Below are 13,656 nucleotides of genomic sequence, written 5' to 3'. Positions count from 1 at the left end.
AAAAAACCTTGGAGAAGAATATTCAAATCTTGAGTTCTCTGTTGGATTATATCCATCTTTCAGTCTATCTTCATTCTCATCCCATCTTATTTTCTGTCTATCTACAGTTTGATTCAGTCTATCTCTTGATCTTTCTGCAATCTGATCAAAACCATCTCTTGGTCTATCTGTAATCTGATCCAAACCGTCTCTTGGTCTATCTGCAACCTGATTCAAACCATCCTTTGGTCTATCTGCAATATTATCCAAACCTTCTCTTGGTCTATCTGCAATAAGATCCAAACCTTCTCTTGGTCTATCTGCAATAAGATCCAAACCTTCTCTTGGTCTATCTGTAATAAGATCCAAACCTTCTCTTGGTCTATCTGCAATAAGATCTAAACCTTCTCTTGGTCTATCTACAGTTTGTTCCAATCTTTCTCTCGGTCTATCTGCAATCTGATACAATAACTTTCTAGGGTTATCTGTCTCATCCACTCCATGTCTTAGTTTTTCTGTAACATCTTTTATGTTTCGTATGTCTCCTTTGAATTGATTAAATGCTTTGTTAAGTATAGTTGACACTAAAACAGAACCTATTCTTCTTCGATCTCCAGTCAGAGAAATTCCTTCTTCAGATTCTTCTGTTCTCTTAAGAATCACTTCCTCAAGGATTTCATTAGCTGCAGATGTATCCTCAACTTTGTCAACAGGGTTCTTAACTTTCTCCGGGTCTTTGATCCAATAGAAGACTGGATCAGGAAGACCATCACGGTTTGAACCCCTGTAATGCCTGGAGGAGACGGTGGACGGAGTTAGCTCCAGGTAGGATCCAGAGCTGGTCCAGGGATTAAAGGGATCATAAACCTGACTGGGAGTATATTTGGTCTCTGATCTTTCACTCCGTTTAAGAATTGATCTTTTACGCAGAGGTCGGATAGAGGCAATATACTCTGGTCTTTTTATCCAAACAATATTAGTGTTCTCGTCCCACGTCATAGTGGTAGGATTAGGATTAGAAAATCCAGATTCAATCCTAGTTTTATTAAAACTAGTTTCATGATGAGAATATCCATTGTTATTCCCAGTTTCAGGTTGAGAATATCCATCTTTAATTCTAGTTTCAGGTTGAGAAAATCCATCTTTAATCCCAGTTGATTGATAATACCCATCTTTAAATCCAGTTTCAGATTGAGAATATCCATCTTCAGGCCTAGTTTCAGGATGAGAATATCCATCTTCAATCCGAGTTTTAGGATGAGAATATCCATCTATACTCATAGTTTCGGGATTTAAATATCCACCTCTTCTATTTCCATCTGAAGGAAATATAAAATTTGAATTTTCTTGAAAACCTTGATTTCTTATTTCTTCCTCCTTTTTCTCCTCAACACCTTTATAAACTATAATTCATGCTTTTCTTGAAACTCAACAGCAAAACGAACTTAAAGGGACTGTCGACGTAACTTCACGGGACCCCGAATTCTCAATTCACAACGGTACCTTTAAACGCTTGTTTTTCTATCGAATATTGCAGATTTTTGAAAGGGAAGAAAATTGAGAGAATATATTTTAAGGCATAAAAACTGACAATATCTTCCGCACTGTATTGAGTTAAAGGGAGTGGTCGCGAAAAATGAAAGGGGGTATAGGCTTAATGCGATAAAAAAGCGTTTTTGATTGCTACTAATCTTACTTCTATCTGTTGCGTCTATAAGGAGTAAATTGCTAAAAACGACTCACACCGAAGAACGCAGCGCCCATACAAATTCGGAAAATTGCAACATACGACTTAGACCGTAAAAAATCAATTTAATTTCAAACAAAGCATTCAGATATTACAACCTGTAGTCATCGATTATCTTTCGCCACATTCGTATATAGTTTGTATTTTATAATAATATAATGTATTCAACTCTGATCGTAAACAAATCAATTTAATTCAAAACAAATCATTCAGATATTACAAACAATAGTCATCGGTTATTTTTCGACGCATTCATGTATAGTTAATATTTCATAATATTATTGATTTTGTTTTTTTAAATTCGTTTTCAATTTCGCTGGATTTTCGAACATTCCTGGAAAATATGAAAATGTCGTCTTCATTATCAAAAATCCTCGAAACAGGAAAACATGTAACTATCAGATCATGAAAAATACAAAATATTATGAAATATCAACTATTTACGAATGCGATCAAAAGCGCTTTTTTTATCGCATTAAGCCTATACGCCCTTTCATTTTTCGCGAACACTCCCTTTAAGACTGTACGTACACAGAGCACACACCGGTTAAACTAAGTTTAAACACAAACATCTCTATTCATGACGAACATACAAAGGTACCGTTTGATATCGGGCATCGCCCTCTTTGCATAAAGGGTCACTTAAAATAACGCTTTCTGTCCCTTTAACGCCTTTAAATTGAGGTTCACTTAAAATTACATAGACAGTCCTTTTTTAATCATAAAAAGATTTGTTACTAAAACAAGTCTATGAAAAAGCGAACGACAGGACAAATACAATGTACACATTACACAATGATACATGCTTAAGCCAACGTTTATGTACATTGAAAAATGCTTGTACATGATACTGTACAGTGTACATACCTTGGTATATGTTTGTACGGTTACTGCAGTCACTGACGGAGTAGAACATAGTGTCGGGTTTGTAGCAGTCTGACGTCATCTGGGGGAGTATCACGTTTCTTTTTTTTAAAGTCTTGAATCATTTTTTTTGCATACGGAAGTTAAATATTTTTAATTTTTTAATAAATGCAGAACTGCAAAAATAATATTGTCTAAGAATAAATTTGCGAAAAATTTAAAAATCAAAACCCTGGACGATGATTGTTACTAAAGTGATTAGAGTAATAATGACAAACAAAACGTTGTTTAAGGATTATCTCTGTATGGAATAATTTAGGGGAAAAAATCATAATGACATAAAAATTTCAAAAAATACCAAATGAAGAATTAAAATTCGAAAGTTTGAACTGAGTACTTTCCTTGCCACAGAGACCTGGCGCATCCGGTAGCGCGCCGACGAACTCACCGGATATAGGACAGGATACGGCTTCTACAGGGTTCTGCCGAGCCTAGAAAAATAAAACCAGTTTTTTTTTGCGAATTCTGAAATAAGTCCTTAGACGAAGTTATTACGGTTGATAATGATTTCTTTTCCATATTACTGTACAAAACCGGACTTCTAAAACCCAATGTTCTTTCTGGCGGAGCCAACTGACAGTTATCACTATCACGCCGTCGGTTACAATGTACAGGCGGAGAAATTTTGATTTATGGGGTTTCTCAAAATATCTTTACGAAACATCGAAAAGAAATTAAACCAAAGCAATAACAAAAATGATCTTTAAAAAAATATGATTTTAAAAAGATGAAAAATATTCAGTTGGAAAGATTAACGGATTCGAAATTGATAATTAATTAGTAAAAGCTTTGTATAATCTTATAAATTATATATAAATGTTATAGTTTTGAAGAAGGCTTTTTTTCTAGTAGTTTACAAAACTTACTTGCAACATTTCTACTGCAGGAAAAAAATTAAGAATTATCAGAACTTGACACTTTTAAAATCACGACAATTTCTTTTGTTTACCTGGGTGAACCATGTTCTCTGAAGGAAATGATCATTATCACAGTGGTTGAAGGAAGGGGATTGAGAAGGACGGAGACCAAGTTGGAATTCTAGAATATTCGATCCTCGTTCTTCAAACCAGACGCAGTTATACAACTCCTCACCACTGCACACATTGGTAATCCTCTCTTTATTATTTGTAACAATCTGTTCATTATTTCAATATTTGTAACGATTAGTTCAATATTTGTAAAGATTCGTTCATTATTTCTAACGATATGTTTATAATTTTTAACAATTTGTTATTTGTTTGTAACGATTAGTTTATTCTTTGAATCGATTATCTTTTTAATTTTAACAATTTGTTCATTACTTGTAATAATAAGATAATTCTTTATTATCATTTCTAACTTTAGGTTCATGTATCTAAATCAATGTGATTCTGTATGATTTAAAGAATGTCTCTTATAATCTATATAATAAAATAAGACATTCGTATATATGTTGCGTATAGCAGGCCAAACGGCTGAACCGATTGGGCTGAATATTTTTGTGGACACTCAGGGGTTGTTTTAGTAAAAAAATTCGAAATTTTTTTTCTCAAACATTTAAAAAAAAAATTTTCCACGGGCAACGCCGGGCCCTTCAGCTTGTTGATTAATAGTAGTAATAATTTAAGCATTGATTATCAACCAGTAAACTGTAGTGCATATATCTAACCAGAAAACAGAGGAACGATTTTTGTCTTCTTTTTTTAAATTCTAAATGTCGCCAAGAATTTTTAAATAATATCTTTCGTAATTTAAAGAACAAAGACGATGCAATTTCCCTGTTTTCTGTATGATGGGCACACTTCACGTCTTTACTGATAAAAAATACGAACCATTGTGTTCTTGCGTAGATCAGAAATCTGTTCTTGTTCTTCTCTGAACCCTGGCATTCAATTGAAAAGCTAATTGCAGATAAAAATTACCAAACGGAAGACGACATTTGTTTTAAAATTTCAAAAATTTAACAAAATATGGTTAAGCTTAAAAATTGCCTGAATACACTGTGCCGAGTAGGTCTTGAAATTCTTTTTGTCCTAGAAAATGGTCATGTGAAAATTAAGAACATTTTAGAATCAATCTTATGTGGTCAAAGTCTTAGTTTTTAGCAGATCTTGAAGATCAAAGAAGATCTTTTGACTTAAATATCATGTTTAGTGGGGCACCCTGTATTATACATTCGTCGTCGTATATATCAGTACAATAAACCAGGACTTTCTATTTTGATTTTACCGAGCTTTTAAACAGCTTGAATACACATAAAAATGGAAACATAGAGAAGCTGTCAATTAACAGATTCTTTAAATGTTTACTTGTAAACTTGTTATTTGAAAAAAGCTACAAAGAAATCAAAACCTAAATATAAGATTCATCATCATTGTATTGATAGAAACGCCGACAACTATACCTGGAAAACCATTGTATGATCGTTTATATAAAGATCCTCCCAATATCCTTCAGTCCATGCAGGAAACCTAAAATATAAAAATAATATTAATATATTTTTTCTATATTAGAACATATATTGAATTAAAAAACTTAAATAATATGCAGTGTTTCCTATTATCGCTATATATACTTTGCTTGTCTGTCTGTTTGTATCCAATAAACGGCTGAACTGATCGGGCCCAAATTTTTTTTGGGACCTCGCGTGTTTCCAGGGAAAGTTTATGAATATGATGATCGAATTTTCAAAAATTTGTATCTAAAAAAACTGAAAATTTTGCTAAATCCACGATTTTTTTGATAAAATCCGCGAAATTTGTTTTGGTTTTAAAATGTTTAAAAAGAACATGTTCACATAATTTATTCATTTAATTATTTGTTTCATGAAGATTAATGTGTGAAGGATTAAGATCTTTATTAAACGCAGTCTTTACATAAAGTGTTGAGAGACTACTAGCGACTACTAGCGACTACTAGCGACTACTAGCGACTACTAGCGACTACTAGAGACTACTTAAGACTACTAGAGACTACCAGAGTCTACTAGAGACCACTAGAATCTACTAGAGTCTACACGAAAGGCTACTAGAGACTTCTAGGGACTACAAGAGGCTACTAGAGGTTATCAGAGACTACCAGAGCTGAGGCTACTAGATACTCCTAAAGACGACTAGAGACTACTATAGAGGTTACTAGAGACTACTAGAGTATACGAGAGACTATTAGAGACTACTAGAGACTACTAAAGACTACTAGAGACTACTAGAGACTACCAGAGACTACCAGAGGCTACTAGAGGCTATCAGAGACTACTAGAGACTAAAAGAGGGTTTTAGATGCTACTAAAGGCAGCTAGAGGTTCGCAGAGGGTAGAGGAAACTAGAGGCTACTATAGAGCATACTATAGATGCTACTAGAGGATAATATAGACTACTAGAATCTTCAAGGCTAACCTGCATCTTGTTTTTGTGACAAGGCTTGGCCAGGCCGAAGTTGGTTTAAGACGGAGTGTGTACTGTTCATATCCCTAAAATAGAACATTCAAAAAAGCTTATTTTCATCTTATAAATAAGGAATGTGTGATCAGTGACAGTATACATTCAAATCTTTGTTATAAAGATTTGTTGAAATTAGTGAAGTATGCAAATAAGGTCGTCTTGACATGAAGTGTATGTTGGTGAATACTTTTGCCTAGCAAAAGTTGATCAACGACGAATTAAGGCACACTTTTGTGTTTCTGGGAAAATTTGTTATATTTTTCAGAAAAAAATAATATTTTAATAACTATGGTAGAAATTACGAGATTCAAAATATTAAGTACAAACTTTGGATTAAGATATTAATTCACCCTTAAAGTCACACCCTTGTGGGGTTGACCCTGTATAGAAATAATAATTAAACAAAAGACGACATTTATCTCCGACTTGTATGAATGTTACCTCTGTCGAAGACTTGAGATGATTGGTGCAGGTGGAATCCTAAGTCATACCATTTGTAAAAAAATGGTGTTTCACAGAATTTTATCAACTAAAAAAAACTTCATTTATCTTCAATAAAGCAGCCTTTTTTTAAATTTTGTACTATGAAATTAATGTTTTTGAACCAAGTTTACAAACTTTCTTTTAAAGAATTTTAACCAAAAAGATTATTACCATTACATTTTTCATTAAGTTTGTTTTGATAAAATTTAACGAGTTCTTAACAAAGCTCAACTACTCAATCCAAATTCAATTTATGAATCTAAAAATTGTAATAAAATTTATACGTGATTAAAACTTTTTAATGGATGATTTAAATCCCTGAGAAAGTGCTAGATATATCTCCCCTGTACCAGGAACCTCGCTGTACAACTAAAATGATAATAATTATTATTCCGTTTGTATGGGTTTCAAAACCCAATTTTTTTTTAAATGTTCAAGGAACTATTTTTAAGACCTACAAAGGTAAAATTGAAGAACAGAATGGAATTGAGTCATAGCCATCCAACAAAATTGTGTAAACCTGTGATATTTCAAACTTTGAATATTTGATCTACCCGAATTCATAGTTTTAAGTATCCGAGGTTTACGACATTGGGTTGCAAAGATTTTGGGGTTAGACAATCAGAGTTATTAGCAAAGAGTAAATTCAATTATTTCCTCCTAACATAAATTACATAAATGAGAAACCCTCGACGATAAAATTCATTCAGAACTTCGCCCTGTTAAAAATTATTAAACATTTAAAGATGATTAGGGAAATTTGAAAAACTTCAGACCACTTACAAAAATAAATACAATGTGAAGCTGTAAATGTTCATTGTTCAGTCATTGCAAGTAAAATCAGAAAAAAAGTCGTCTTACAAATTTTAAATCAAAGATCGCTATAATGGATTTTGTAAATACGTTCTGCGGTTATATCTTCGAGACATTTTTCAAAACATTTTTAGAAAAAAATTCATAACATCTTACAAAATACAAAAGCTTTTTTTATTTCTAATTAAAAGGTTAAATAAAGATGATTTTCATTCCTCTTTAAACTGGTATGAAAAGGTTACGCGAACTCAAAGTTAAAGGATTTGAATAAGCCACATATGTGTCTATAAAAATGTGTTTATTAAGCTAGGGTGCATCAATTTAAGAAATAAAATATTTAATTAGTCTAAGCAAACCAAGCCTCTAAAATTATCATCTTAATTATACAGGATCACCGTTTTTAAATTGATTGTTTATGTTGGGAAATTTTTTTAAAAAAAAAGGCAACTATGTATATTTAACTCTTTTAGGAGATTGTTATTTAATCCTAGAATCTTTAACAATGCTTTAACTTTTTAATAATTCTTGGATTCACTTGGACTTGAATTTTTCAAAATAGTTTTATGTATTTTGAGGAATTTTTATTTTCAATACAATAAAGAAACAGTTTGAGAGAGTTGAGCACCCTAGAGCTCCGGGGCTTGAAAATGCATTTGTTGTAATTGATGCCTGCAATAGTGCTTATTCAATTTTCAACCTACCCCACATCTATACTTAGGTCCGCTTGTATCCGGTCCAGTCTCAAGAAACCCGATATAAGACTCCGTCTGATCCCTTCCAGGCCAGCTACCCAGACACTCAAAACCGGTTTCTCGACTAGGAAATTTTCCAGATTAAACCAGATATGGAGGACTTTCCGGGTAAACATGGCGCTGGGGCATGGGATTCTGCATGGTGAAAATAAAAAGAATATGTGGAGAGAAAATTTTATAACATGTGAATTTGAAATAACTAACTAGTCATAAACTCTTCAATTTTTTTTACATCTGAAAGAATAAAATTAAAAATTTAATTTGAATATGACAGGGTATTCCGATAAACATGGGGATTATGAATTAAAATCGATATAATGTCTAATGTTTGATAAATGATAAAAATTTTTACCAAAAATATGTTTTTCCTATTTAAGCTTATATGAACATGGGAATTAAGTGACGACTTTTATTATTTATATCGTCTTCGATCCATGTAGCATTTTTTCATGAACATAATAATTGCAGAATTCCAGTTTACACATCTAATATCGAAAACGCCTGATCTTAAGATTTTCAAATGAGATCTACCATTTTTGTATCTTCAAAATTGACAGAGATATTGCAAAATCAGTACAAATCTCAAATTATTTAATAAATTGTCTTAACTGATATCTTTTTCAATTTTTAAGACACGAGAAAGGTATAGACCACTTTATGAAAACGTACAGCTTCATTTTCATACTTTCTCTGCCATGCATTAAAAATCAGAAATCAAAGACGACTTTCAAGTCGTCTCTCAATTCCCATGTTTATTAGGACGCCCTGTATCTTATTTTTGTCATTAAAATTGACGGAAATGTAATATAATAAAATCAAATATGAGGTAGGAACTTTTGTGCGGAGTATTGTTCATCTCGATATCCAATGTGGGCACTCTTAAATTTAAGGATAAATGCTTTATCCTCAATTAAAGTTATCCTTGCGCGGTATGACCACCACGGGATATCCCAAGATTTACAACACAAAAGTTGAGATCTTCTGGGCAAACTTCTTGATATCTAAACTCTATAGTCGTCGTTGTAAAGATCAATACAGTGAAGACGACTTTCAATTTTGATTTCTACCAATCTTTCAAAAAATGTAAACAAAAAAACTGTCAATTAACAGTTTTTCTTTGTTTCCTTGAAAAATTGTCAGCAGAAAATACTTTTTAAGGATCAAAGCATTATTTATAAAAAGTTGTCTCCATTGTATTGTTAAAATCGCCGACCAAAGTACTACAACTTTAAAGGAGCAAAACATTGGCTGACCGATTTGTAAATTCCGAGATAAAGAGTTTTTATTGTAAAATATTTCACAGCAACACTCATAAAATTGTGTTTAAAAATAAATGCTGCATACACCAAAGACGACAAAATTGTCGTCACTTAAATCCCATGTTGGTTGGGACACCCTTGTCACTCAATTTCTGTGTATTTTGAGAAACACGTTACCTTCCAAAGTTACAACCATTGTAGCTGAGGTTCAATCTGGAACCCAGGGGGCAGTTTGACAGCCTCGACATGTCAGAGGTGCACGAGGACGGGGTGGAGGTAGGGAAGGAGAAGGTGGATGAAGAGGAGGTGGATGGGGTGGGGGACTGAATGTAGTTAAATGTGTATTGTCCATTGATAGGACAGTAAGAAGGGACAGTTCCTAGTCCACCTTCTCCATCCTGAATCCCTGCATTCATCATTCATCATTCATCATTCATCATTCATCATTCATCATTCATTATTCAAAGTATTTCTTATTAGCCATTTTATTGTCATTCGTCATTTTTCAATCAGCAAAGATCATTGCTCATGCATTTTTTATCATTTTTACGACATTTTTAACTTACTGTAGAGAATCCTTGTATGTATTTGATTGTAAAGATTGTACAGAACCTCCTGGTCTGTAGGACAGCTTTGTACAGCTGTACTCTCACGAGTATAACATTTATCTAAACTGCGAGAGTACACCTAGGAAAAAGATTAAATATTTATTAAAATTGATGCGATGTATTATAATATTATGTGTCACTAGCTGAAGTGCTCGGCGTTGCCCTTGGAATTCTTAAAAACTTGGGTGAACAATCGCATTTTTTTAAAAATCGAAATTTAATAAAAATATTCCATTTTTTTAGCCTGTGTAAAAATAATTCAGCCAGTTTGGTCCAACCGTTCGCCCAGCTATAGAGCTAAAATAAGAGCTTTAATATAAAGAAGATAGATATGGAGGTTTTTATATGAAAGACTAAAAGAAATACAGATTAAGAGAAAAAATTAAATAAAAATCCTGAAGAAAATTGACAAAATGGAGTATTGAATAAATGGATTAAATACTAGGAAATTATAATTCATTTGAGGCAGTATTGAATTAATTTATGAATTAAATACCTCCAGTATTGAATGAATGGATGAATTAAATACCTATACAGTATTGAATGAATGAATTAAATACCTACAGTATTGAATGAATGAATTAAATACCTACAGTATTGAATGAATGAATTAAATACCTACAGTATTGAATGAATGGATGAATACCTGCAGTATTGACTGAATATATTAATTAAATAACTACAGTATTGAATGAATGAATTGAGAACCTGCAGTATTGAATTAAATACCTGCATTATTGAATGAATGAATTGAATACCTGTAGTATTGAATTAAATACCTCCTGTATTGAATTAAGTACCTCCAGTATTGAATTAAATACCTGTAGTATTGAATGAATGGATAGGATGAATACCTGCAGAATTGAATTAAAGGATGAATTGAATACCTACAGTATGGAAAGAATAGATGTCTTGAATACCTGAGGATGAGTACCTACAGTATTTAATGAATGAATAAATTGAATGCCTGCAGTATTGAATGAATGAATTAATTGAATACCTGCAGTACGGAATGAATGGATAGGATGAATACCTGCAGTATTGAATGAATAGATGTATTGAATACCTGAGGATGAGTACCTACAGTATTGAATGAATGAATAAGTTGAATGCCTGCAGTATTAAATGAATGAATTAATTGAATACCTGCAGTACGGAATGAATGTATAGGATGAATACCTGCAGTATTGAATGAATAGATGTATTGAATACCTGAGGATGAGTACCTACAGTATTGGAATGATTGAATAAATTGAATGCCTGCAGTATTGAATGAATGAATTAATTGAATACCTGCAGTACGGAATGAATGGATAGGATTAATACCTGCAGTTTTGAATGAATAAATGTATTGAATACCTGTAGTATTGAATGTGATCGTAAGATAAGTCTTAAACACCTAAAGCAGTTTATAACCGACTGCTTTAATATAATATTTCTTCCAGATTTCCTAAATACATATATCGTTAAACAATAAATTAGAATTTTCATTTAAAGCCTTAAAATCTATTGAAAAGGCCTAATGTGTGTCTATGACAAACATTAGATTGCATACTCTGAAAACCAGATAAAGCTGTAATAGGAAGTTTTAGACTCAAAGTATCACTTTATAAGAAGTCTAAAATATATAAAATTGTGACCCTAAACTTTGTGGCTTTAAAAGTTTAAATCGACTTTTATCACGGATTTCCAAAGAAAACCAGGGCTTGAAACTTATCATTTTTTCTTGATAATTTGAAGATTGAAGTAGAGTAAAAAATAAAACGTGAAAATAATCTGTAAAAACATCAGTTTTCTGGGTTACCCAGTGCCATGTTGATATAAAAAAATATGATTTTTTCAAGATATAAGATTATATTTGTTTCAAAGATATCAATTCTATTCAAATTTTTCAAATCGCATATTTCCTTACAGCAATACTTCTAACAATCATACAATAAATAATTTAAACCCCATGTTCTACCATAAATCACTATTTTTGGTATTAAACCGTTTTTTTAAACAAAAAAAGGACAATTATAAAGTTTTAACGGTTTTTAAATGAAAGAGGTTTTTCCAGAACGGCAATATTTATATCTTTTTTTCGTAGATTTTTTTTTTCCTTTCAAGGTTTCAAAAGTAAAATTTTTTTTAATTTAAAGTATTACTAAAGGGATTAAATAAGGGAAAGAAGTTGGATTGAGAGAAAAGTGAGTACTTAAACACCTGTAGCACTCCCCCCAGTTAGGTATAGAGTTGGGGAGTACATCCACCCTGGAGTAGTCAACTCCTCCACCCTACACAAACACAAGGGAGTTTACATCTCTGTTCTTAAAGTTACTGTTCTCGTAATTTTAAGCGATCATCTATTTGAGAAATGGAATATTCGATTCAAAATGTTACCCTTTAAAAACCTTGTACGAGAAACAATGAGAAAGATATCTTCGTTTCTTCATTATGAGAAGCATGACATATTCTGGCAATTTCTTAAATCGCCTCTGCAGCAAAAATCCTCAATTTCATATTCATAAAGAAGACAAAATTGAAAATAAAGGAACCAAAATTGAAAAAAATCAATTTTCAGCTAGAAACAAGAGGATATCTCAATCATCCTTAATAGAACAAAGGTTTATCGGTTTCGCTGTGAAACGGACTATGTCACTATCTATCTATTATGACTCCCCAATAACACGAATGCTATCACGTAACCACCCCTCCATGCAACCCTATGCCTCCTTCCGGAGAACGTGGATCACAAGAATCACAAAGAGAGTAAAATTACTACTGAAGTACTTTAAAATTAAAATTGAAAAAAATTATTAACAAACTATATTTGATTTCAGTTTTTAGTAAATTTATTCTGGTAATTTTATCTTTGATTTTACTTTAACAACTTTTTCTTAACTGCACACCTGTATTAGCTGGGACTGTGTGAGATAAACCCCCTGGTATTCTGCAGATATATAACAACTACATGTAATAATAATAATAATAATAATAATAATAATAATAATAATAATAATAATAATAATAATAATAATAATAATAATAATAATAATAATAATAATAATAATAATAATAATAATAATAATAATAATAATAATAATAATTATAAGTAAATGAAAAACAGAAAAAATGCGAACATTAATAATAAATAAATATATCTAAGCCTGACTGATTGGTAAAAATCAATGAAAATTATGAAATTTTGTAAATCATGCATGGTACAGAGTTAAAATTAAACAACGACGAATTTAATTAGTTTCTCACTAGCGTCTAGCATTTTTATTTTTTTAATTTTAGATACTTGTCTTTAATTTGTACAAGTTTATCCGTAAGCATTGCCTTTAGAGACGATTTTAAAGAGATCGTTCATTAAGTCAAATCAAATAGCTTTTCTCTTTTAAAAAATATAATCCATGACATGTTAATATTTTTCTGAATTCAACCAACAGATGTAATCAAAAAGTTTCAGGTCGTCATTTCAGATTCATTCTTTATGGTTAAAACCCTGTTACACCTCCTTTCCATAAAATATTTTGTTCCAACAATTGCAATTGCTTGCATAAAGGTTGTAATTACATAAATGGGTTGCTTGTATAACTTGAGTTTTATGGTTCTCCGTTTCCCGCATGATTTTGAGGCCATTGGAGTATTAACATTATCAGTGTTTATAATTTTACAGGATTCAAG

At 31.8% G+C, this 13,656-nt stretch overlaps 1 protein-coding gene across 5 annotated transcripts in view; it reads right to left on the bottom strand.

The window, feature by feature from the left end:
- Positions 1-13,656, bottom strand: part of LOC111704325 (uncharacterized) — a 54,712-nt gene that overhangs the window by 6,461 nt on the left and 34,595 nt on the right. For 3 of the 5 annotated variants that reach the window (XM_023476544.1, XM_023476545.1, XM_023476542.1), the window contains exons 3-18: positions 12,876-12,942; positions 12,190-12,260; positions 11,344-11,434; positions 9,943-10,063; positions 9,554-9,782; positions 8,067-8,181; positions 6,871-6,921; positions 6,511-6,549; positions 6,025-6,098; positions 5,034-5,100; positions 4,621-4,662; positions 4,462-4,511; positions 3,600-3,744; positions 2,992-3,081; positions 2,594-2,672; positions 8-1,373 (exon numbers count right to left, since the gene is read on the bottom strand). In XM_023476544.1, the coding sequence (XP_023332312.1) occupies positions 8-1,373; positions 2,594-2,672; positions 2,992-3,081; positions 3,600-3,744; positions 4,462-4,511; positions 4,621-4,662; positions 5,034-5,100; positions 6,025-6,098; positions 6,511-6,549; positions 6,871-6,921; positions 8,067-8,181; positions 9,554-9,782; positions 9,943-10,063; positions 11,344-11,434; positions 12,190-12,260; positions 12,876-12,942 (2,697 nt within the window). The remainder of the gene's footprint in view (positions 1-7; positions 1,374-2,593; positions 2,673-2,991; positions 3,082-3,599; positions 3,745-4,461; positions 4,512-4,620; positions 4,663-5,033; positions 5,101-6,024; positions 6,099-6,510; positions 6,550-6,870; positions 6,922-8,066; positions 8,182-9,553; positions 9,783-9,942; positions 10,064-11,343; positions 11,435-12,189; positions 12,261-12,875; positions 12,943-13,656) is intronic. The other 2 variants (XM_023476543.1, XM_023476547.1) reach the window with 2 other exon arrangements.

Source organism: Eurytemora carolleeae, unplaced genomic scaffold (genome assembly GCF_000591075.1).
Source record: "Eurytemora carolleeae unplaced genomic scaffold, Eaff_2.0 scaffold558, whole genome shotgun sequence".
Classification (NCBI taxonomy): domain Eukaryota; kingdom Metazoa; phylum Arthropoda; class Copepoda; order Calanoida; family Temoridae; genus Eurytemora; species Eurytemora carolleeae.
Note: the sequence above shows the minus strand (reverse complement) of the source record. Positions and strands in the feature narration are given on the sequence as shown.